Source organism: Anopheles aquasalis, chromosome Y (genome assembly GCF_943734665.1).
Source record: "Anopheles aquasalis chromosome Y, idAnoAquaMG_Q_19, whole genome shotgun sequence".
NCBI classification, from domain to species: Eukaryota; Metazoa; Arthropoda; class Insecta; order Diptera; family Culicidae; genus Anopheles; species Anopheles aquasalis.
Window position 1 is genome coordinate 2,610,007 of NC_064879.1, and position 24,523 is coordinate 2,634,529.

The 24,523-nt window shown below is 49.7% G+C and overlaps 2 protein-coding genes across 11 annotated transcripts in view; one reads left to right on the top strand and one right to left on the bottom strand.

Moving 5' to 3' along the window:
• LOC126579771 (cytochrome P450 4d8-like) overlaps window positions 1-7,570 on the top strand; it is a 431,039-nt gene extending 423,469 nt beyond the window's left edge. The window contains exon 2 of the mRNA XM_050243358.1: window positions 7,556-7,570. The gene's annotated coding sequence lies outside the window, so the exon portion shown is untranslated. The remainder of the gene's footprint in view (window positions 1-7,555) is intronic.
• Window positions 1-24,523, bottom strand: part of LOC126579755 (disintegrin and metalloproteinase domain-containing protein 23) — a 192,616-nt gene that overhangs the window by 115,866 nt on the left and 52,227 nt on the right. For 3 of the 10 annotated variants that reach the window (XM_050243319.1, XM_050243320.1, XM_050243318.1), the window contains exon 3: window positions 818-1,923. The exons of the other annotated variants lie outside the window; for them this stretch is intronic. In XM_050243319.1, the coding sequence (XP_050099276.1) occupies window positions 818-887 (70 nt within the window). In that variant the 5' untranslated portion in view covers window positions 888-1,923. The remainder of the gene's footprint in view (window positions 1-817; window positions 1,924-24,523) is intronic. 10 annotated transcript variants of the gene reach the window in all.

The window sequence follows — 24,523 nt, forward strand, 5'->3', positions numbered from 1 at the left end:
ACATCCTTACATCTCTTTTCGTAAACACCCTTTTTCTGCTATTAATATTAACACCTTTTCCATTGGTTCTTCTTCTCTTTCTTCTACCACTGTCTGTTCTCTTTATTTTAACTGCTTCCTATTTCTTCTCCTCCTTCTGCTCCTGTATTTAACTGTTTCTTCCCCTGCTGATTCCTGTTTTCTGCTCTTCTTTCGCGTGGTCTGCGTGGACTTTCATCAAACATCATCCTTGAAGCAGGCCGAAGGTAACAAACAAAAAGGGGGGGGGGGGGGGGGTTGCCAATTACACCAGCCATCGGTACACCCAGGAGGGTCCACTGTTGTGCTGTGCCAAGTGCACCATATGGTGGCGGCAGCAGCAGCAGCAGTAACCGGAACGCTTACTTTAATTACTCATCGGCGAGTGCCGGAACTGGAGCACCGGAACCGAATCATTGTGCTGGCATGCATGCATGGTCGGCTGGCAACTGGAGTAGCACCGGAAGTCGCCATTACTCTCCGGTCGCCATTCATTCGGTTCTGCTTCTCCTTCCCGGTTCGCATGGGTGGGTTGGAAGGAAGGAAGCAAGGAAGGAAGGAAGTAGAGCGTTAAATCAAGGCATTAGAGTCACTGAGCGTGCACCAGTTTCCAGCTACAATTCGAGTAGCAGCAGCAGCAGCAGCAGCAACAGCAGTTGCTCTGTGCCGCGTGTTGTTGGACCTGGAAAACAGCAGCCTGTGCAGTGGCCACACCGAACGGGTGACGTAACGGGAAGTCACGTTTGACAGATCAGTTGACAGACAGAGAGTTGACAGAGAGACCCCAGACGTGGCTTACCTCCAGCTGACTCGGCGAGTACCATGACGAGGGCCAGTAGCAAAGCCCTGAGCGGGCTCATCAGTTTCATGACTGCTGCAGCTGTGTTGTGGGACCGTCGTGCAAGCTAGTAGCGATGTGACCGATGCGCGATGCCATTCGAGCCTTGCCCACGCACAAAGGTGGGGCTTCCACCTTTACTCCGCACCCACCGCTGTGTTACCGCTGTTGTCCCTTCACTTCACTTCACTTGATCAGTATTCAGGGGCGCGGAGGGGGGGGGGGAGGGAGGAACCGGATTTCAAACGAATAGAAGACCGCGCTGACTGCGAGATCAGTTGATTTCGCTTTTCTCGCTTTCGATCTCACTCACTCTATCTCTTCGAACGCCGCACCGGGCACACACGGGACACACATTCACGGACGAGACCGTGGGTTAGTACGGGTTTTAAGGTTGGCGCCTAGCACCTTCCCCTTGGTTTGCGATTGCGATAGGAGACCGGTAGTTTGTACGTACGTAGACAATGAAACCTGGCGTGGAAGTGTTGCCGGTAATTAATAACAGCAATTAGTAGTAGAGTTTAGTGGTAGAAGTAGCGGCCGTAATCGTCGTCGTAGTAGTAGTAATAGTAGTAGTAGTAGTAGTAGTAGTAGTTGTTGCTGTTGTAGCCGTTTCCGGAGCGCGCACACTAAGAATTACGGCTGGCAGTAGTCCGCGGGCAGCACTAGCCACTCAAATCCTTCATCTGCCCTCTTTCTCTCTCTCTCTCTCTCTCTCTCTCTCTCTCTCTTTCTTTCTTTCTCTCTCCTAGCGCTCTGACACGGTGCGCGCCTCACTTGCAACTTGTTTTGTTCCACGTCCACTTCTGCTTCACTGCTTCACAAAGCAACCTGTCTTCGCATCTTCGAACACACCAAGCTGCCGATCGGCCCACAACAGCACACACACACATACACACTAACACACACATGAGGTCCTCATGGGCGACCACTGAACCGTGGTGGTGGAACCGGGGGCCGGCATCGGTTTGGCCATCGCTTTCCCTTCTCGGTTCGCAGTCTTCTGCGTCGCCCCTGTTAGTGACAGTTGTGCAGTAGGTTGGCACCACCCTGGTATTTCCGCTTACCTAGAAAAGAGTACAATACGGGGAGAGAAAGAAGCATGATTAGTTTAGTGATTTCGTGATTCTAACATATGCATTAAATAACCAAAAAAAAAAACCGAGGCAAAATTACCCGATTTTTCATGGGCAAATCGTCAATCACACTGCAGAAACTAAAAAAGGCAGCATCAATAGCATTTACTCGTGAGGTGTCAAAACAAAATTTGAAAGCTCTATCAGTCGATCGCTCGATCGTGGTGGCGAAACAAAAAAAAAGCGAAGAAACTTCCGTTCCGAGGTTTGCGCATTTTTTCAACAAAAAAAAAACCGGTACCCGGACGCACCCAAAAAAGATTCTCGTGTGCCACTTTGTGCGCTTGTTTGTTGGTCTTGTTCTGGGCCCTGCTCGGAATGGTGCAGATTTTTTTTTTTATCGAAGAATTAACTCTCTTTCCACATGTAATTTACGGAACTAAATTATCTCGAATAGTTTATCTTTTATCAGCATTCAAGTTTTGTTTCTTTTTTTTTTTGTTGTTTGTTGCATATGTTTGCGAAGGATGGCCGCCATTTTCGTCACGCGCCTAGAGAGAAATCTATGAGTAACGGGTTCCAAGTTCTCACAGCCAAGCAGCCTGAAGCTGCAGCAGCAGCAGCAGCAGTGTCAGTTTTGATTACGATGACTGTGGCTGTGACGTATTTAGGTTGGTGCTTCATTTTGTAACAAGAGAAAGAGAGAGAGAGAGAGAGAGAGAGAGAGAGAGAGAGAGAGAGAGAGCTCCCCTTTCCATCTTTATCTTCTCATTGGTAAAAAAAACCAAATCCATCAGAAGGAAGTCAGGGCACAAAACCGCGGCACATCATCCCCTTTAGCCAAGCAGCGCTACTTGCGTCACGCAAAATCGGCGCTGGGAGAAGAAATGGAAGAGAGAGAGAGAGAGAGAGAGAGAGAGAGAGAGAGAGAGAGAGAGAGCTCCCGGGCTCGGTGGAGTGGAGAAAATGGCACCAAAACACCTTCGGGCACGCCGAGCATCGTTGTACAACGCAAACGGTATCGTCGTGACGTCAGGAGTCGGTTGGAGGGAAGGGGGAGGGAGCACAAAAATCGGCATCATCCTGGTTGTGGCATGCTAATGTACCGGAGAGAAACCAGCGCTCTGTCCCCAATTGGGTAACCAACGTGCAGGTCGGGGCATAGAGAAGCGCACCGATGATCTGCTGATGCTGCTAATGCCGCTGGAAGCAGGGGAGGTGGTGCGCGACGAGAGGAGAGGGGGGAATGGAAATGAGAAAACATGTTTCGCAGATTAGCGATTTGTTATGCTTGCCGAGTGAGGCCCCTCATCCGTTTTTGGTTGACACAAAGCGAGAGAGAGAGAGAGACAGAGAGAGAGAGAGAGAGAGAAAAAGAGAGAGCACAGAGTTGCGCTTGCAATCCCTTCTATCCCTAGCGCTAGCCAGCAGCAAATGGGGTCTCTTTAGCCTTGGGACACTGCACAGCCTCACAGCCACAAACCACGCCTCGGGACCTCGAATGGCAACATTGCGCCACCGTGTTGCGATGCACCGAGTGAGGGAAGCTCCTGCATGGCGCTTTTGTCGCTTCGCTGGTCACGTGGAACCGGCGTGAAATAATGAGCCCCCCGAAGCCCTCTCTGTCCTGTCCTCTTCGTGCTGCTGTGGACGTATGTATGGGTGTGTATGTGTGTGTTAAGGAACATACACACCAGCGGCGACGGTAGCAGCAGCAGCAGCAACAGAATACAATTCAGCACAAAAGGGACTCTCGTTGTCGCGATGTTGTTGCGGGCACTGACTACTGTGAATCCTGGGAAACAAAAGCCCACCAACAGTTTGTTCGTGTGTGTGTGTGTGTTGGTGGTGGTGGATTTGAAATGCAAAGTTAATGCAAAAAAAAAACAAAACGCGCCCCCAACTGCAATGCGCGTGCGGCGATTAGCGCGTCGCCAGCGAACGGGCGTCACAGCGTTAACGCTAGTGACGTGGGCAGTTTTCCGGCATCCACATACAGAGTGAAGCAAAACAAAACAAACAGTTGCAAACACAGCTAGAACGCCATATCTTTTTTACATTTTTTGTTTGAATTTTATTGGGAAAAAGCACAAAAATTGTGTGCGAATTTCATAGAATTTTAAAATCAGTTTAGTATATTTTTTCGGTATTCGGTTACTTTTTGGATGAGTTATGGCCTCGAGACCGTAGAAGAAAGCATCGCTCGCTGCCCGCAGGGTGCTTTGTGGCATTCTTGGCTCATTCTAGGAGAAGCGTGTTTGCTTAAGGGGGGGACTTCGGTATTTAATTTTTTTCTGACACATGATTTTAACATTTTTCCCTGAATGCTGATCCTCTCAAGAGTATTGTGTAAAAGTTTTGGATGAATCGAGGAAAAACTGGCAAAGATATAGATTTTGGAAAATCCGCGTTTCATACAAGGCTCCATGCAGCTCGCTACTTTGAAGACAACGTACCGTAAAAACTACTGGGTCGAACGATTTGAAATTTTTAACACATAATCTGTACACTCTTTGCCAGGTAGGCCCGTCGAGATATCCCTGAAAATTGTTGATACTTTTTTTTAACAATTATGTAAAGCTCGTTTTATTGGCAGAATCGCAAAACGCATCACTTTTTCAACTTCAAAAATCTGCCAAAGATCGAAAAATTATAATATCAACAAAAACTCTCGGAAACTACCTAGATTAACTAATAATCTTTCAAACGAGCATCATTTTCAGCATATTTCAGATGACCCTTCATGTCGCTACGATGGGCACCGTAAAAAGTACCTTTGCGACGACACGCCTAACAAAATTTGATGCCATGGATTAATTTTTCAATGAATGTTGCTCAAAACAATACCAAATATTCTTCAAAGAGTCCTGATGGAATCTCCAGTCCTTTCACATGAATTGTTTGCATGCCTAGGACTACAATGAAGCTTCTTATAGTGTTGGCAGATGCATTAGTTGATTTATCTCAGATCCACCGTACAAAAAGTATGCGAGAAGTTCGAAAAATTCCTGGTTCTCGCATATTCAACCCATTATCAAACCCGCGTTATGCGTCCTGTGTAGCCAACCGAGGGTGTAAATAATCAATTGACCTCTCTGACAACTAAACACCATCATTGTTTTGTTTGTTTACAAACTACTGGATGTTGCTCATCGAAGGAAACCAAACAAAACCAAGTAAACAAATAAAAAAGACACGCTTGAATTAAATCACGAATATTTGCTTTTCGGAAAAATTCCCACCAAAACAGGCTTTTATACGCTTGTAAACAATATCATGAGCAATGACTGGTAAAAATCTGTTGCCAGCTGTCGAACGAAGTGGTTTAGAAATAGGCAGCAGTTCCAACTTTGTTGCAGATTTTTTGCCTCACCCTGTATAGGCAGAAAGGACCTTTTGCAGTCCTATAAAAATAAAAAAAGGAGAAAAAAACACGCGATGCCGAACCTGCCAAAGCTGTCACAGTGCAGACCCAATTTTGGGGGATTTTTTTTTGGGGCGGGGGGGGGGGAGGGGGAACATTTTGTATCGGAGAACCGTCATCCGTCCGTGCTACTGTGTGGGAAAGACGCACCACCGTTCGCTCGCTACGATCCAACAAGGGGATAATGACAACCGGAGGGAGAGTGCAAAAGCAGCAGCCTTATCACACAGCAGACAACAGTTCGTTGCTGCAGCACGGGGCGGCTCTAGGCCATGCCATGCCATGCCATGCCATGCCATGTGGTGAAGAGGAGGACATTTCTGGTTTATTACGACGCAGCAAACAATGTTTTGCCGCGAGCCATTCCAAACACACGTACACACAAACACATGTGCTAGTGACAGATAAAGGACTAAGGCCGGAGATAGCATGCTGCTTGGCCTGACGAGCGCAGCGCAGCGGTTAACGTCTTCGCCCCCAGTGGAAACTTCGACACCGACGACGCCGCGATATTGAAGCGACAGCAACGACGACGACGGCCATGACGTTTCCGGGGAAACCGAGGCACAAGAGAGAGAGAGAGAGAGAGAGAGAGGGAGAGAAAAGCTTGGATAAATCAATCCACCTGAGCGCCATCCTGCGGCCATCCCGGCCTGCCTGCCTGCCTGCCTGCCTGGGTGGTCGGTTAGTGCGCGCGCGATGCCCTAGATTTGCTTTTGCCCTGATCCTGATGCTGATGCCGATGGTGGTGGTGGTGGTGGTGGTGGTGGTGGTGGTGGTGGTGGTGGTAATGGTGTCCTGTTTTTCCCACAATGTCTCCGGGCGATCGCCACCATAGCAGCACTTAGTTTCACTCCTTCCTCCCTCCCTCCCTGGCTCCCTCTCTTCCTTGGCTTGTTTCTAGCCCTGTACACTCGTCGCCAGCACTTTTCTCCTCGATCGGCATGGTAATCCCAGTGGATGAGTTCAGCGAAGAAGAAGAAGAAGAAGAAGAAGAAAAAGAAGAGTGGCGGATGTGGAACAGGAGGCACAAAGAGAGAGAGAGAGAGAGAGAGAGGGGCCAATCTGACACTGATTGGTTGTCACAGCGGGAACGGGGGGTTGAAGGAGGGGGAGGGGGGATGAAGCAACAGCAGCGCAACAACCCCTTCGGCGCGCACCAAACCCAACCGCGGCCGCGATACATTTCATCGGGCATCGTGCATGTCGTGCGCTCGGTCCGGACATGCTGACGGTAAATCCGCCACTATCCAGCCCTCCCCCCCCCCCACACCCTCCCCCACTAGCACCACGCCCACCGATAGCTAAATTGTTTTGCGCGACTGACATGCGATATTAATTTACATCGATTTGTTTTCCATCGTCGCCACCATCGTTCGCTCGCTCTCTGTCCGCCCGGGGAAGGGTGTCGTTGGTGGTGAACACGATGGGGATGATAATCCTCTGCCGTAGGAAACGTAGGGGGGGGGGGGGCGTGGGGGAAACTATGGAGCAATTTGCTCAGTCGCTCCCATTTTGTGTGTGTTTTTTTTTGCTGTTGTCGTTGTTTTGTTCCCGGGGATCGTCCTGTTGTAGCTAGTCAATAATCAGGGTAACGGGGTAGCACAGGGGTTGACCGGGCAGGGATGAACTGCCAGCAGCGGGCTAGAGCGATGGATGGATGGATGGATGAATGGATGAAAAATTAACTCCTCCGGTTGGCTGTGATTGTTTTTGCCCAGCCAGTCCAAAGTCCAAGCCTGCACCAAATCCCAACGGGGTGGGGGGTGCATTACAGTCGCACACAGCCAGAACCAGCACTCCGGGGCTCGGTAATCCCTTCGCTTTGCTGTAGCTTTATCTCTTTCGAGGCCACAGCAGATTCGAAGAGTAGATCCTTACAGTAACAGGAGGCCGAAGCGGTGGACAAGTTCGTGGTACCTTTTTTTCTATCTCTAATACACGCAGACATCTCTTCTTTTCTCTAAAAACCGGCACACCGGCGACCAACACTAGCGGCTGTGTGGTGTGTGTTTCTGACTGCCTGTTTCGAATTCCTAAAAGAAGCGCTAATGGAGCGCTAACGTTGCGAACAAAGAGCGTCTGGCTCCGCTCACGCTCCGATTTCACCCGAGCGTTCTCCACTAGCTACCACAGTAGCCTACTGCTAGCTAGCGGTATCTGTGTGTTCCAACAAGCGACTAGCAGCAGCAGCAGCAGCAGCAGCAGCAGGAACAGAAACATATCAACACGCTATGACAGCTGGAGAAATAAAATAACGACATAAATAAATGAGCTGCCTTTGAAATGGCAATTTGTGGCGAACAGGCGAACGCTGGTGGTGGAAAAGGGGTGGGAAAGTGGGAGGTTAGGAAGCGAATACAGCGGATTGTATCCGCTGCATATGTATCCGCTGGAGCTGGCAGCTGCTGACTATAGTGCGCGCGCTCTCGTCTCACCCTCTCTCTCTCTCTCTCTCTCTGCGCTCGTTTAGAAACGATCGTCAGCTCACCAGCTTCCGCTAGTAGCAGTCGTGCGGAAGCCCACGACAACGAGGACGACGACGGCGACGGCTGCAGACGACTGCAAACTGCAGCCGCTTCCTTTGAGCTCCAGTTTGAGGTTCTGCGACAAACCCCCATCCCCCCCCCGGGGGACTTCAGGCACACAAACACACGCCAACACACTCATACAGGAACACACAATTATCTCCATTTGCTTCTCTAACGCGCTCTCTCTCTCTCTCTCTCTCTCTCTCTCTCTCTCTCTCTCTCTCTCGTTTCGTTGCGAAATCAGCAAAGTCCTCGTGTCCTCGTGGTAGCAGCATGATGTAACCGAAACCCCCCTCCCCCTGGGAGGTGGAGGGAGGGGGGTGAAAACGGGAGACCGGGGGTGTACCGCGCAAATATGATGGCGATGAGATGAGATGGCGCTCCAGCAGCGCTCCCTGGGGTGGTTAGGGTGAGGTGTTAGGGGGGTGGAAGTGCATTTGAGAGGTTCCTCTCGAGCCGTGGATGCGCGCGAGCGCGATTGCGTGCTCATGATGGAATTATGGAGCATACCCCCCCCCCCCCCCCCCCGGCGCCACGAGGGTTGAATAGATCCCTGCACCCTCACCCGTCCGTAGCGAAAGGGGGGTAGATTATGATGTTCCATCATTTGTAGCTGATTGTGTGAGGCAGCAGTGGCAGCCGACTTTGCAGACGTTGCTGCGCTGCGCTGTTGCGCTGTTTCATGCTGTCGAAATGATTGATTTTATGTTGGGGAACGGGGGGAGGGGGAAGAGAGCGGCCCGGGTCCCACCTTCCGTTCCCACAATCATTGGCACTGGGCGATACGTGCAGTTGTGCTGAACCTCGCTCGCGTGTATCGTCCAATGTAAGAAAGGAAGCAAGCTTTGACCTGGATTTCGTTTCTTTTTCCCTCCCACCAGCTCCAGTGCCTCGCGAGGGTGCGAGCATACTACAACCCTCCCCCCCCCCCCCCCGCCCCTAACGGAAGAGGGTTGTTTGGGTTTGGTTTTCTCTGGTTTGGCTCTGAGGCGTTGAGGTTCTTTTTTGCGGTTTTCTTGAGAGCTGTTATGTGAGTGTTTTTCCACTACGTTCGCAACGTTCGCGCGCTCACTTACTCCTGTTCACCTATAGCCTGCCCTTTTTTCCTTTTTTTTTTTTGTCACCAACCACCCCCCCCCCGGCCAGTGTTTCCAACTCCAAAGTGCATCGTAACGTCTTTGAAGCTGTCCCCTTCTTCGCTACGCGGGATTAAGCCATGGATACGTATAGAAAATCAATTTGCCACGCTTTGCGCGATTGCTTGCTCCCCCTTGCTCCCCCTTGTTCCCGTTGCTGCCCTCTCGTGGTTCCCTGACCTCGCTCGCTGCCCATTTCCGCCGAAACGGATTGCGCTGTCGAAGCTTTTCCATCGTGGTAAGTAAAAAATTAAGCAATCAATTCGTCGTCGTCGTGCGACGTACTTTAAAAATTTAAACTCCCTACCCCCCCCCCCCCCCCCCGGCCCACCCGGTTGCGTTCCTCCTCCTTCACTCTGTCCTGCTCCCAGCGTCGTTCTTGCGAAGGAAATGGTTCATTGAATTCGAATGTCGAGTGAGTGTCGTCTGCACGCTCTGCGCGCGCGCGCTTCCAAAATGTGTGTGTGTGTGTGTGTGTGTGTGTGTGATCTGCCACCATTCCCGGCCGGAAGTTTGGTGCCAACGACATAAATCAACGTAACACGCTCCCGTGGCTTTCTTCCCCAAAAGGCGGCCACTGCCGGGTGCCCGCCAGAGAGCCTCCATATTTCATCAAATTTCCCGCCTCATTTTCCCGCTTCACGGTTCCACGGGAGCGTCTTTTTGGTTTTTTCTTCCTGTTTGCTTCCTTCTCCTTCAGCGGGACCGGTGCCAGTGGCAGAATATTGGCAGAATATTGAAATTCAAACGATTTATCCTCCACAAGACGATAAACGGTGGCGAAGACGCGCATCGCGCATCGTCTGTGTTTTCTGTCGCCGCTCTTGCCCGTTGCTCTTTCGTTTTGCGTTCGAAAAATTCCTACGACAATTGTGTTTGCAGCAGGGATTGTTTCTGAGGATGTAAAGGAATGGCACGGTTTTTGGGGCACCACGCAGCGAGCAAATCGTGCAATGGAATTACAATATTTGGAAGCGATGGCACACTCGGAGCTCGGAGCGCAACTGATTCGTAGCCTGAAAATTGTGCACTCGGACGCGAAAAGAACCCTTTTCTAAACTGCCTTAACCACACCGTGAGGCAGGAGTGCGAGGGGAAACGAAGAGCAGGAAGAGAGAGAGAGAGAGAGAGAGAGAGAGAGAGAGAGAGAGAGAGAGAGACAGAAAGAGTCACCATTTCGGAAATGAACAAAGGCCGATCTCGCTGGCAAAACTCATTTTTCTCGTGTCATTAGCATAGCGAACCACCTCCGCCCCCCCCGGGGGTGATGAGTTGACCAACCACCCCCTCCCCTTGACCTCATCGCCACGCACGTCACGCCGGTTTTCCCGTTTTCCACCATCCAATGGCTGAATCGAGATCAAACGCTGATGACGACGTGGACCGAGTGCGAAAAATAAAAGTATCGCAAAAGTTAATGAAAAATCCTAACAACCCCATGTTTGTGCCACCAGAAAACGAGACTGAAAAAAACGAAAAAATAAGAAAAAAAATAAGGGTTGAAAGGGGAAGAAAGGGGGTCTGGAGCAGCAACTCTCGGTGCATCAGGCCAAGCTGCGGGCTTGAATGTGCGCCGAAGAATTCCGGAACCGGAAGCAACCCTTTCCATTAGTGGCGCAACGGTAACGTCACCAAAAAAAAAAAGAAGAAGAAGGAAAGGACACAAAACCATCAACCACCACCACCCCAACTGAATCAATTTCGTGCAGTTTTGGGATCGAGGCCTTTTTTGGGGGGGGGGGGGGGGGGGGCGACTGTAGTGGGTTGCGCCCGCTTCGCCCGCTTGTACGCAGTGGAAGGGATGTGGAAGGGATGGATGGAAACAAAAGCATACTCCGAACCGAGAGTCCGTGTGCAAAGAGGGGTGCGCGCGCGGATACATCCGCCTCATGCTGCTTCCGTCAGTTCGTCAGGCAACAGCAACAGGCGTTGCTCGTTCGCCATCATTGCTGCTGTTGTTGTTGTTGTTGTTGTAGTTGTTGAGATTTTCCGCCCGGTATAAATATGTTTGCAAACAAGGGCGGCCACACCCACCACCGCTTGGGGGTGGGGGTTGGGTGCGCTGTCACCGCTGTCACCGGCAAACCACCCCCTCCCCCTCCCGCATGGCAAGCAATGGCGTGCTTCCGTCCATTAGCTCTTCGACCCCGACTTCCGCCTCGTCCGCGCTCGCTCGGCGCGGACAACGACAACAACAGCAACCGATCCGATCCATGGCAAACATGGCTCCAGGGGTGGTGTGGGCTAGTGGGAACCCCCTTCCTCCCCCTTCATCCCCCTCGCCAGACAGACGAAACTAAATATAGCTGACCATCCGACCGCGCTGGATTCCGACGAATCCCTGCTGCTGCTGCTGAAGAGCTCTCTATTTACAGCACCGCCAGCATTGGCCTTTCTCTCTCGCTTGAGAGAAAAGGAAGAAAGGGTGAGGGCGATGAGACGAGAAGCTTTTAGACATTTAACCTTTTTCTGAGCAACCATCCCAGCCCACCACCCGCGCCACCAAATTGTATTACTGTGAGCGCAACCAACACCAAGTCGTCCCTTAAAGCAGGGGATGCTCAATCCACCCCTTACCCCGGGGACCGCATCCGGAGGTTGAGGGCCCAGGAGCAGCCTGCCGTTAAATTTTGCTGCATGAAAAATTGGGCAGAGGCACAAACCATCAGGTACAGTGAATTTGACGATTTGCGTAATGGCGTCATAAACGACCCAATGGCTTCCTCCGCCAGATTTGGTTCGCAATCCAACTGTATCCGTGGTGCGTCACCTACGCAGAGAGAGAGAGAGAGCTGCGAGAATGACAAAAAGATTGCGTGAGAGAGACACACAGAGAAAGAGAGAGAAAGAGAGACAGAGAAAAAGAGTGAGCTGCGCGGAAGGGAAGGTGAAAGTAATTCGAAAGTTCGCCAAAGCCAAAGTCGTAAACACAGTAAAGCAGCGGGTCGATCCGATTGATATGCCCTGAATCATATGCTGCGTGTGCGGTGCTGCGACATGTGCGCACATTTTATAGCTTCGCATTTTCACACGTAACGGACGCACGGACTGACTCACGCAGGCCCACCAACCCCCCCCCTTAACCCTAAATTAGGGCTGGCTGGCTGGCCGGGGGTGTGGGGTGGGGTTGAGACGGGCGTAACAATTACATCCGCGAACCTTCCCTTGTTCGGTCGGTGGCCGGAAGGGAAGGCGTTTTTCTTCTTCTGTTAATGGGTTTCTCACCCTCACGCCTCCATCACTCCCCCCACCTTTTCCACACAGTGTTTGCGACAGTGTTTTCTTTTTCCTTCTCTCTCCCCGTTTCTGTGTTGTTTTCGTTCTAAATTCCATCACTAACCGTCCAACCCTCCCGCATCTTCTGCTTCTTGGAATTGGAACGATGATGGCGGCAACCAGTCGGCCCGACGCTGGTCTTGATTGTTGAGAGTCCTTTTCTGGGTAAGGCGCTCTTTGAATTGCATTCCAATCGCGCCCGCCCGTGAATCTTTGCCGAAACAATTTGCTACGCCCACCCCCTTCATTTTGCGCAAGCATCAGCAAGAGAGAGAGAGAGAGAGAGAGAGAGAGAGAGAGAGAGAGAGAGAGAGAGAGAGACAGACCTGGTCAAGTGGTTGAGTCAAAGGAAGAAACTAAAATCAATAAAAGCAGCAGCTCTTGCAGCAGCTCAGCTCTCCCTGGAATGTCCTGCCACTGCTTTATGGCCTGTCGGTGTACAGTGTAAGATAGTAGCCTACCTAGCCCAGCCAGCCAGACAGCTATCCAGCCCGGCAATTACTAGGTCAAGGATGTGGGAGAAACTGTGAATCCGTGTGGCCGAAGCTGCATGCTTTTTTTTGGTGCTGTCGAGGCCTATCGTCGAGGACGTGACGTGGTGTTGTTGTCATGCCACGCTAGCAAGCCATTTGATCAACTCCCGCTCAAGGAACGCCAACATTGTGTCGCCTTTTGCGCTTGGCTCTTTTGGTCTCTCTTAACGAGGGGCTTCGGTATTTAATATTTTTTGTGACACATGTTTTTAACATTTTTCCCTGAGAGCTGATCCTTACAAGAATATTGTGTAAAAGTTTTAGATCAATAAAGGAAAAACTGGCAAAGTTGTAGATTTTTGAAAACCCACGCTTCACACAAGGCTGCAAGGAGCGTTTTCAAAAACCAGCGCGTTTTCAAAGTCGGTGCCCATCGTACCGTAAAATCTGCCGGTTTGAAACTTTTAACACATAATCTATACACTGTTTTCTAGGTAGCCCCGTTGAGATTTTATGAAAATTAATGATAGTTTTTTTAAACAATTATGTAAAGCTCGTTTTTTTTGGCAGAATCGCAAAAAGCATCACTTTTTTAACTTCAAAAATCTGCCAAAAATCGAAAAATTAGAATTTCAACACAAACTCTCCAGGTACACCTAGATAAACTTATAATCGTTCAAACGAGTATTGATTTGTATAGATTTCAGATGACCTGTCAAGTCGCTACGATGGGCACCGTAAAAAGTATCTTTGCGACGACACGCCTAGCAAAATTTGATGCCACGGATTAATTTTTCAATGAATGTTGCTCAAACCAATACCAAATATTCTTCCAAAGTTGTAGATTAATATGTAATTTACTTGAAAAAATAAAAATGAATAGTTACGTCACAAAAAATCATCGAAAACGGGCCTTTTTTTAGAACGAATTGACCGAAGTCCCTTATAAGGCGCGAGCTCGCCTCGGATTCTTGGTCCGCCTTTGGTTTTCTCGGCATCATGCTTCAGCAAGACAGCAGGCGACACTTCCGCCCTTCACGCTGCAAGGTGAAAAATTAAAAAAAAAACAAACCCGTAATATTGTTTTTTCGGGAAAGATTTCCAGCCTCTTGAACAGCTGCCAGCGCACGGCACTAGCGGGGCGCAGATGGGCGACGTACCGGAAAAGAATACCCCCCACCCTCCAACGGATCTCGATACGATCCATACATCATCGTTCCAGCTATCCAGCCATCGGTTTTCGGGGCGCATCGCATATGCTCGCGCCTTGTGCCTGCTGACACTGGGCGGTGGTCTTATCTCCCATTTTATGCCATTTTTTCCGCCCATTTGATGCCCCCCTTTTCGCACGAAAGCGAATCGAATAAAAAAAAAACGCGTACACTCTTTTCGCTCACTGCACACTGGAAAGGTTGGGGGGGGAGGGGGTGAATGGGTGACGTAGTGGTGGGCACTCAACCGGTGTTCCAAAACTTTCTTCCGACTTGCCGGCGGCCATAGTACGTCGCAACCAGCAAGGGGTCCCAAAACATGTCAGAAAAAGACAAACCCTTGCGAACTTCTTTTTTTTCGTTTTCGTTTCCAACTGGTCCCCCTCCCTCACTCCACCGGCTCAGGAGCAATTCAAGAGCTTCACAACGGATCGAGCGAAAAAGGATTGAAGAGGAGAACCGTGGGACCCCCGCCCGGGGGCCACCAGGACCGGGAACCTGTTCGATCGCCTGTTCGATTGCAAGACTTCGAGAGAAAAATATCAATCAATATTCATATCGCCGGGTAGGGGTCTGCGAACCCCGAGGCAACCCTCATTCAGGGATTTCGAAAGTAATCATAGTAAATGATCCCTCCGCCAGTGCTTGGGGGTTGATGAGGGGTTCGGGTCGATGGGCTCAATCACTGCCCTTTTCGTGTGCATAAATTCAATTTCGACGCTGAAGGGTGCAAACTGGGTCGAACGGGGGGTGATTACCGTGCAACCCCCAATCGCTACCCTCCCCTTCCTCGGTCATTTGGTGGCCGGCATCGTATGCGTCGACCAGAGCACCAGAACGCTAGCGAGTTGAATCAAGTAATTAATATACTTTTCATGCACTTTCCATGCCATTTACCATCACTCGTCATCATCATCATCATCATCATCATCGTCGTTGAGATGTGATGCAAGATAATCCTTTTGTGAGGGATGCAACCCTTAACACCAAAAAATAAAAAAAAGAGAAGACGATAAGGAAGGACGAGTCGAGACGGAAGAGGGAAAACTGTAACACAGTTCGCCTGTCTTGTAACCTCCGAATCGAACCAATGTGCCCTGTACCCTGTACGAGAGCCACCGCAAAACGGAGCGGGAAGAGAAAATGTGAAAAGGAAATTGGGGACGCGATGGTGGCGTGAATTTTTGCTGCGACGCTGCTTTTCACAATTTTCGACGAGTCGTGAGACTTCAAAACTTCATCGCTCGGCTTCCCAACCCCCAGTCTCCTCGTCCACCTCCTGGTAAAATTTGAAGTAAAAAAACTTTGCTGGTGCCCTTCGCTGGCGAACCGCCGCGGCCATTTTGTCACCACCGCCACGCGAGCCTGAACCAACAAATCAGTGCTTTCCCCTCGTGTCGCTAAAATATGTGTATGTGTGTGCGTGGAAAATGTCAGCGTGTCGCGGCCACCAGGCGTCTCCATCGCACGCCCGCTCGCTCGCTCGCTACTGTTGTTGCTTAGTTGTTTGGTTGGGCGAAAGTTTCCAACATTATTACTTTCGTATTTCGTGTTTCGTGTTGCGTCGCCTACAAAACTTTCCACCATGACTACGTTCACACAAACACGCACGCACGCACGCACACATACAAACAGGTAGAGGAGGCAAAGTGCGCGCGCGCGCGCGCGCTTTCGCTCGCTCGCAAAAATTGTCATAAAAATCGGTGCCCGTGCCCGTTTTTGTTGTTGTTATTTGTGCAGGGTGCTCGCTTTCGCAAGGGCAGAAAGGCAAGCGACGCCACGCGATTTGCCTATTTCCGCGAACTGTGCCACACCACTCACCAGCAAGTGGGAGCGAAATCATTTTTCAGATCGTTGAGATCTGGAGAGTGGCTCGCCCTCGCCCAGGCTTAAAAAGGCTCGAGCGCAGCCGGAGCGCTGGAGCCGTTACTAAGCGAATCGTTCATCTCATCATCGTTCATCCCCCACCACCCACCAGAGGCGAGGCGGAAAATTCGAGAATCCTCCAAGGGCTTTCCCTCCGAACGGCTGCCTCCACCTTCTCGCCACCGGGAACTTTCTCGTCACTCTCGGTTCCGTTAATATGCTTTGCCATGGTAACCAACGGTTGCCAACCGCGACGCGTGAGAGAGACACAACCGCAGAACGTCAGAACGCAGCGAGCGAGCTTACGCAATGATTGTTTTTTTTTTTTTTGGGGAATGGGAGCATCCAGCCGGGGGATGAAGTGCTGGGGTTGGGGGTTGATAAAAATAGCTAGCAGCAGCAGCAGCAGCAGCAGGAGTACGCGACGCTCTACAAGTGTTTGACAGGTTTCGCATCCGTGCACTGTGCGGGCGCGCGCGCGCCACTCGCAGGTTAATTGAAATTTCGCCGAAAGCTGGCCAGCGGTGCGGAGACGAAGCGCTGCTAAATCGAAGCTTAACCGGTGGCCCAAGCTCTTAATTGGATGCTTTACCCCCCCCCCCCCCCTTCGGCTGCTGCTTGGTGGTAGGATTTGATGATCAAGATCCGGTTCGTGTTGGGCGTTGGCCCAAGGCGTTTGCTAGTGGCCGGAACATTCACCCCCGCGACCAGCCCTTGGCACCCGGGGTTGGCTTTGATGGCGGCCATGAGCGCAACATGAGCGCGGGCGCCACGATTCGGGTGCAGCCAAAAAAGGTTGTTGAGTTTTTGATTGGTTTTTCGTGCTGGGGCGCAGTTTCGCGACACAACGACTAAGGCAAAAAAAAAAAAACCACCCTCCAAATGATGCCAATTCCTGGTGTAGCTCGGTGCTGAAGCTTGACTTTGGCGACTTTGCACTCGCTGGAGTGCAGGAGGTCGCCAGGAGGTCGCCATATTTTTTTTCGCTTTCTTTCTTTCCTCCCTATCTTTCGTTCCCATTCCTCTCGTTTGTTCGAGAAGAAGATAATGAAGCTTACTTTATGTTTCAATTCCATTGACCAGGAGGGGTGGGGGGGGGGGGGGGGGGGGCGAGCGTAAACCAGCGACAATGGGGCAGAAATCGACAAACAACAAGTCCACGCCCACGCTACCCCCTCCCCCCCCCCCCTCCGTGCCATCCCTTGTGGAGGCCTGGACGCTGCTCATTGCACCCGCACTGAATGGGTGAGGGAGGTTTTTGGGGGGGTTGTAAAATTACGAGCAGCACGTTCCCCCCGTTGGGCTATCGGGTATCCGTAACCACCCCCGCCACGGCCGGGCGTTCATCCCCGTTTTCATTCCACGCTAACCGATGGGGTAGATCTTGATAATGCCCCCCCCCCCCCCACCCCTTCCGTTAATCCACCACTCTCTTTTCCCCGTGCGAATCGCCAAAACATTGCCAGGGCGAGGCCACAGCAGAAGGGCTCTCATTTCAACCCCACCCACCCTTCCAATTCCTCTTTGTGGTGCCAGCCATCAGCCATTTCAGTGCGAAATGGACGGCGAAATGGCTGCTGCTGCCAGGGAGAAAAGCAAATAGAGGCCAGACAGCAGCAAAGTGCTCTGCTCTGCACTGTTACGCCCCAAAATTACTGCGTGGGAGTCTGCTGTGGTGCTTTTTGGCGGCCAGGGAGGGGGGGGGGGGGGGTGTGGAAAGTTGTGTAAAAGAAAAATATGCCTGCCGTGAAGGCCATCCAGACCAGAGACCGCAGCCAAGCCACGCGGCCGGCCCGTGGCTCGACTGCTGCTGATGTGTTGATTATATTCCGGTGGAGGGCTGCGTGTGCTCTGGAACTTTTCACCGCATCAGAAGCCCGAAGTCGAAGTCGGTCACCGTTAATGCAGGGCTTGCGGCTTGCCATCCGCGTGCGTGAGCCTAGACGACAACAACAACCTCACACAAGAAGCGATAGCGAGAAGCGGTTCCTAATTGGTCCGCCGGCTCGGTGGCCCACTCGTTAATATTCATTGCAGGGAGTCCGCGGCGGGCGGGCGGGCGGGCTGCCGGCGTTCGCGCTTCGTCGTCGACTGACAGACAGGAGGGGTTGAGACCTCGCCACTGCGCACGCCATTTGCATGGAAATGCTACCACGCAACACCACCACCCCCTGTGCACCCCCTGTGCACCCGCTGTGCGCGATCAACGCACCAAGCGCCAAACCAAGCGCGACACATGTGCCCGGTGTGCCTTAACCCCTGGTTTCCATTACACCTGCGCCGATGTTGCGCTGCGTTTCGCGAGGGGGTGACATCAACCCCCATCCCCTCGCTCTTGTCCTGCCCGCTATGCTATGCTAACCGCCGGAGGAAAATGGATGTGGATTTTGATTTTATGAAAATTATTCATACAACCCCCCCCCCCCCCCCCCAGATCTCAAGCCAGTCCACCCAACCCCCTACCCCTCACTCAGGTGCGTTGAAAGCTCCGCAAATTCGCTGATTCCGTGATTCGATTCCATTCGTTTTGAGCCTTTTTCGTGGTGGTGGTGGTGGTGCACTTCGGTGTGGCAAATTGTTTCTATCTACCCTCACCCTCACCCTCACCCCCTTAGCCTTGGTCGTCATCGTCGAATGGGACGTGGTGGTGGCTCTGGTGACTCGTGACGAACTTCCGCCTTTGCCTAAGGCCGATTTGGAGGAACGGTAGAATGCCAAAAAGGGAAAATATGAAGGGGGGGGGAGGGGGTTGAAGGGTGAATGCTTTTCCTGCTAACAGGTTCCAGCTGCGCGCGTTAGGCGCAGGCGAGCATAACCCAACATAAATAATACAAAATTGGCAGGATGTCGTCGTCGTCGTCGTCGTAGCAGTTCCCAGAGACAAAAAGTGCGGCCCCCCCCCCCCCCCCCCCCTTTTCTTCCCCGGCCTTCCTTCCGATCGAAATCGGATTTTTACGACTTTCTGGCTTGACGAGCGTGGAACATCCGTACGAGCGAGCGAGCGAGCGAGCAAGGCGGATCCACATGTTTCCATGTTTCACGCTTGAAATTGAATTCCACCAGTAGCAGTAGCAGCAGCAGTAGCGTGCCTCTGTCTGGATCCTGGGGGTGCGATGAATATAAAACACACTCGCACCCTCGCCCTCCCACCCGCTCACCCTCGTCCACCCTTCACGAGCTCGGCGCGGATTTATGGTTACCTTATGAGCCGGGTTTTGCAATCAATTATATGGGTTTTTGGTTCTGCGGGGAGGCGGAGGATCTCACCGCATTCCTTCCTCGCGTTCGTTCCGACGGGTGCCGCGGAAGTGGGCGGGAATGCATTTCCTTATTTTTGCCGAGCACAGGAAGCGTCGCATCGTCGACGTCGTTTTTTTTCTTCTTTCTTTTGTGTCAAATTTTTCAACCCCAATTTTGCCCAATTTTTCAACCCCTTAAAGCACCCGGCGGTTGCAGACTTTCAACTCGCTTCATAACAGGCGGTTCTAGAAGTCTTTGGCCTGAAATATAAATGGCGACACAACATTTTTATCCTCTGGTTTTTTCAATGCTGCCAGTCTTAAAAAAAGTCCTGTAAAATTTTCAAGTCATTCTATTTATAATTACCCAAGTTATTGACGTTCAACAGGCGCTACTTTTGTGTTAAGAAAAATCCTGGATTCAAAGCAATTTCGTTACAAATCGAAGAAAACCATAGTCAAAAGCAACGAGCATTGGGCTTTGAATTGCTTCCCCACCGAAGAGCGTCCGTATGGCGGGTGGAGAAGCAATTCGTAGCCCAAATCGATAATTTTGTCCATGGTTTTCTTCGGCTGGAAACGCGACAGCCACTTTGAAAACAGCTTTTTCATACCCAAATGTTTGTGTGCTGTACTCAAAATTGTGCTTTTTGATAACTTTAACCCTCGGTTGGGCACCCGGGTACCCGGGTACCCATTTCAAGTTTCAACGAAAAAATGAATGCCTTCCCGTCAATATTTTTTTACGAAACTCCGGATCCCCAAAGTACAACTCATTTCAAGCCGAATTGGCGTTGAAATTGTTTTGATAACTCATATTTAAAGGTAATTATGGCCCGATGAAATTAACACCCGCCCAGTGGCACCCGGGTACCCGGGTACCCCATACGTTGGCTATGCACATGGGCTATGTTTATAAACACAAAACAACACTTTTTATCAACATTTATCCATGTTGACGTGTTTATTAATCGTTAATTAAGTAAACTACAATATTTTGATGAAAAATTAATAACTTTTGGGCTTTTCCATGAGCAATAGGAGAAAAATAATCAACATATTTTGAAACCTTTTATGTGCAATTTAAATTATAAATTATTTCTCAAACTGATTAAAAATGGTTCGTATAGTGTAATTTTCTTAACATATGAGTAAATTATACACTAATCTTCAACAAAAAGGGTTTAGGCGGCATTTTCGTAGACCACAGAGACCAATATACATGGTGCGTTCAGAAAATGATGAGACTGGATTTTTCCTGACGAAACGGTTTGAGATAAGGTATTGAATTTTTCACGCCAACATAGAGGCACGATTTAGCTATTCAACGCACTTTATTTCATTTGGCTATGACAAGCTGAAAGAAAATGGGACGATTTTTTGTGAACCATGTTTTTAGTTGATGTCGTAGAACGCCCTCTTTCTATGGACCACTGGTACAGCCCGGATCATCGCGGACCTCTTTCCTGGCATAGAGCATGCAAATAGAAATGTATGAGGACTTGATGAATTACTGGCAGCAAGGGAATGTTTTTCTGTAGGTCCGGATGATCCGCGCCAGGAAGAAGGTCCGGATGATCCGCGCCAGACCGATGGTCCATAGAAAGGGGACATTCTACGGTGTTACATCAATTAAAAACATGGTTCACGAAAAATCGTCCCATTTTCTTTCAGTTGATCATAGCCGAACGAAATAAAGTGCGATTGATAGCTAAAACCTTCCTCTACCTTATTGTAAAAAATTAAACACGTTATCTCAAACCGTTTTGTCAGAAAAATCAATTCTCATTACTTTCTGAACGCACCATGTAGCAACTGGTTTGATCTCGTAGCCCAATTGTGCCCAATTAACTCAATTGTTTATGCCTCAAAAGTGCCTTATGACAATTCAAAACTGATTTATTCGAAGAAATCAATGATTTCAATAACATATTTGCTGGAAAATTCGATCACTTTACGATCTTATTGCTTGCTTTACGACAAACGCGGTAGAGAATGACCGTACGAAGGGGTATCAATGCGTTGTGTTAATTATTTTTATTGTTTTTATTGGATTTTGTTGTGATTTTTAAAGAAAGATACGTTCCGAAGACTCTTAAATTAGTTCTAGAACACCATTTTTATCATAAAACTGATACAAACGATGATACAAGAACATAACAATTCAATGCACATAAGTGGGGTACCCGGGTACCCGGGTGCCCAACGAAGGGGTAAACGCCGGGTGCCCAACCGAGGGTTAACGCATCTGCAATCTTTTACAACTTCACTGTACGGTTGGAATGTATCAATTGTTCGACATTTCCGATGTTTTCTGCCGTAAAGCCTCATTTAGTCGACCGGGGCGTCGGTGTCGTTACGACCACGTTTACACTCCGCAAACCAGCACTTAACACTTGATTTCGACGGGACAGATTCCTTATAACACTTGTGACGATATTTTTTCCCATCAAATAACAATGATAATCCATGCTTTAAATCCATGATTTTTCCTAACAAAAAAGTAGCGTCACTTGAACGTCAATAACTTGGGAAATTATACACAGAATGACTTGAAAATTTTAATAAAAATAAAAAAAAATTCAATAAAAATAAATAAAAACTTGGTGTCGCCATTTATATTTCAGGCCAAAGACTTATTGAACCGCCTTTTGTTATCGCTTTTGCTTAGGGCGATCGATCGGCGATCGTCTCCCACCCCCCCCGCAATGCTTGTTGTAGCTCCGCGTTTACGATGTTGTAAGGGCCACGCGTCTGACACTGGACACAAAACACCGATTCTCGACCGTCCAACACAGCAATAATAAGCTGGTGGTCCAACGGCTGATGGTTACATCCCTTAATCGTCATTAACCGAGCGACCGAACACCAAAGAAAAAAGGGAGACGAACGGCACTAAGTGGGCTGTCCTGGGCACTGTCATAAAAAAAAACTGTCGCCATCTTGTGTGTCGCGATTTCTCTCGGCTGCTGGCGGCGCTGGCGACGACGATGCTACGTGACCACATGCCACATTGTTGGTGCGCCGCATGTTGCCCTTCGCGTTCTTCTGTCGTCTCTCTCTCTCTCTCGGTCTCTCTCGGTCTTTCCCTCTCACGCACTGGTTGTGAGCTAGAATTAGTTTAATTAGCAAAATCATAATGAACATCAGCATCAAACGCTGGGTCCCAGCTGCCTCCTATTATAGGCCGCGTCACAGAGAACGCGCTCCGTCAACAGCAGCAGCAGCCGATATTCTGCTTTGTGTTGCTGCTGCTGCTGCTGCTGCTGCTAGCTGCTGTTGGACTGATGAAGATTTATCACATCCAATCAAGGCCATCAAAGCTCTGTTGGCCTCCTCGTGTTCCCCTACCCCCTCTGTACTCCCCCCCCCCCCCTTTTCTCTCCTCGTGATACCACATGAAGCAGAGCTTGCTGCTGCTGTTTGCGACGCTTTCGAGATTCAATTGTGCGTTATATTCTTGCTGCTAAAACCTCCGTCACGCAACCGTTTACCCCAAAACGATGTTGATTTTTCTAACCCCTCTTTCCTCCAACCCGCCCCCCCCTCCCCCCCAACTACCATCGAAGCGCAGGTAGACGGAGCAGCGAAAGAGTCCACCGCGAGAAGCGGCATTCATGGCAGCCATCACACGGAAAAAGAAAAAAACATTGAAACGCTTCCAGCACTCCCTTCTCCTGGCACATCCTTGCACGGCAAACACACAGGCTAGTAATGCTTAATAACGACCAAGGACACCTCGATCGTTCCTTCCGGTCCGATTGCCATCGTAGCGCTGTGCTCTGATCGCTAAAGTGTCCATTGTCGGTGGCTGAAATTGAAACTTATGCACGAAACGCGCCCGGTTGGTGATTCCTTTTACCAAAAACAATTACAACACGACAGATACGACAGAGCGAGTGGCGAATGGAGTGGCCTGGAGTAGAGTGAGCGCAAACATCTGCCATCCGATTCGAAAAGCGTGCGAAATCCTCGCAGTTAATGGGGTCTCAAGTCCCGGTCCGGTCCGGTCCGGAACTGGGGCCCGGGTTGTCTGTTTGCGTTGTGTGCAGCCGAATTCACGAAAAGACGGGAGGCTTGAGGAGAACGAACGAAGACATGGAGCCCCCAGAAAACACGCTGTAAAACACTCCAGCGCTTCAGCGCTCGCTCCCTTCGTTCGAGAGGGAGGACGATGGCGGGTGGAGGCTCGAAACTTTCTCTTCTTGGCTAATGCGCGCTCGACACTCGTCGAATGGTGGAGAGAGGTGGAATGAGAATGGGAACCGGGGGTGCCGTTTTTCGGTTTCATTTTAATATTTGAAAGGCTGGTGGTCCCAGGCGGTGAGCCTACTTACGCCATACGCCTTACAGCTCACTTACGCTCCCTACCCCCCCTTTTCATGAGGGTGAGCAAGGCAAGGGAACGGAATACACGCGTTGTTGGCAGGCCGGACGGGAAGAACACTTACCTGCAACGAGAGAAAAAAAGAGAGAGCGAATATGTTAGATGGTGGTTCCGAATGAGCTGGTGCTAAATGAGTCAAAGCCGCGTAAACCACGTCCACGAGTTGGATATTTAGATAAAAAAAAAAAAACAAACCCAGGTAAAACATCAACTCCTACGTTTTGCTGCCAAATTGCATAATTGTTTGAGGTTTATTTGACGGGGGCTTCGGTCATTTCTGGACCCAAAACAAGGGTCATTTTTGACGATTTTTTGTGACGCAACCATTGAACTTTATTCTATCAAATGAATGGCATATTAAACTACAACTTTTGCAGAATATTTAGTGGTAGTTTGGGAAAGATTGATTAAAAACTTCATCCATGGCATCACATTTATGAAGGTGCGTCTGCAAAAAGATACTTTTTTTTCGGGGCCCATCGTAGCTGCGTGAAGGGTTATCAGAAAAATAAAAATCAACACTCGTTTGAAAGATGATTAGTTTACCCAGGTAGCCACGTCAAATCTGTGTTGAATTTTATATTTTTCAATTTTTGGCAGATTTTTGAAGTGGAAGAAAAGTGATGCTTTTTATGATTTTGTCTAAAAACACGAGTTTTACATAATTGTTACGAAAAAAGTATCATCAATTTCCACAAAATCTCGACGGGCCTACCTAGAAACCAGTGTTCAGAATGTGTGTTAAAAATGTCAAATCGATCGGTCCAGCAGTTTTTACGGTACGATGTGTACCGACTTTGAAAACGCGTTGGTTTTGCGGAACACGCGCTTCAAGCGTAGTAGCGAGATTTTCAAAAATCTATAACATAGCCAGTTTTTCTTCGATTGATCCAATAATGTTACACAATATTCTTGAAAGGATGAGCATTCATGGAAAAATGTGAAAAATATGTGTCACAACAAAAAAAAAAATACCGAAGCGCCCCGTTAAGTTCTGGGAAAACCCCTTTGACAGTTTAATCCAAACGATGTGCCCATCTAAATGTGT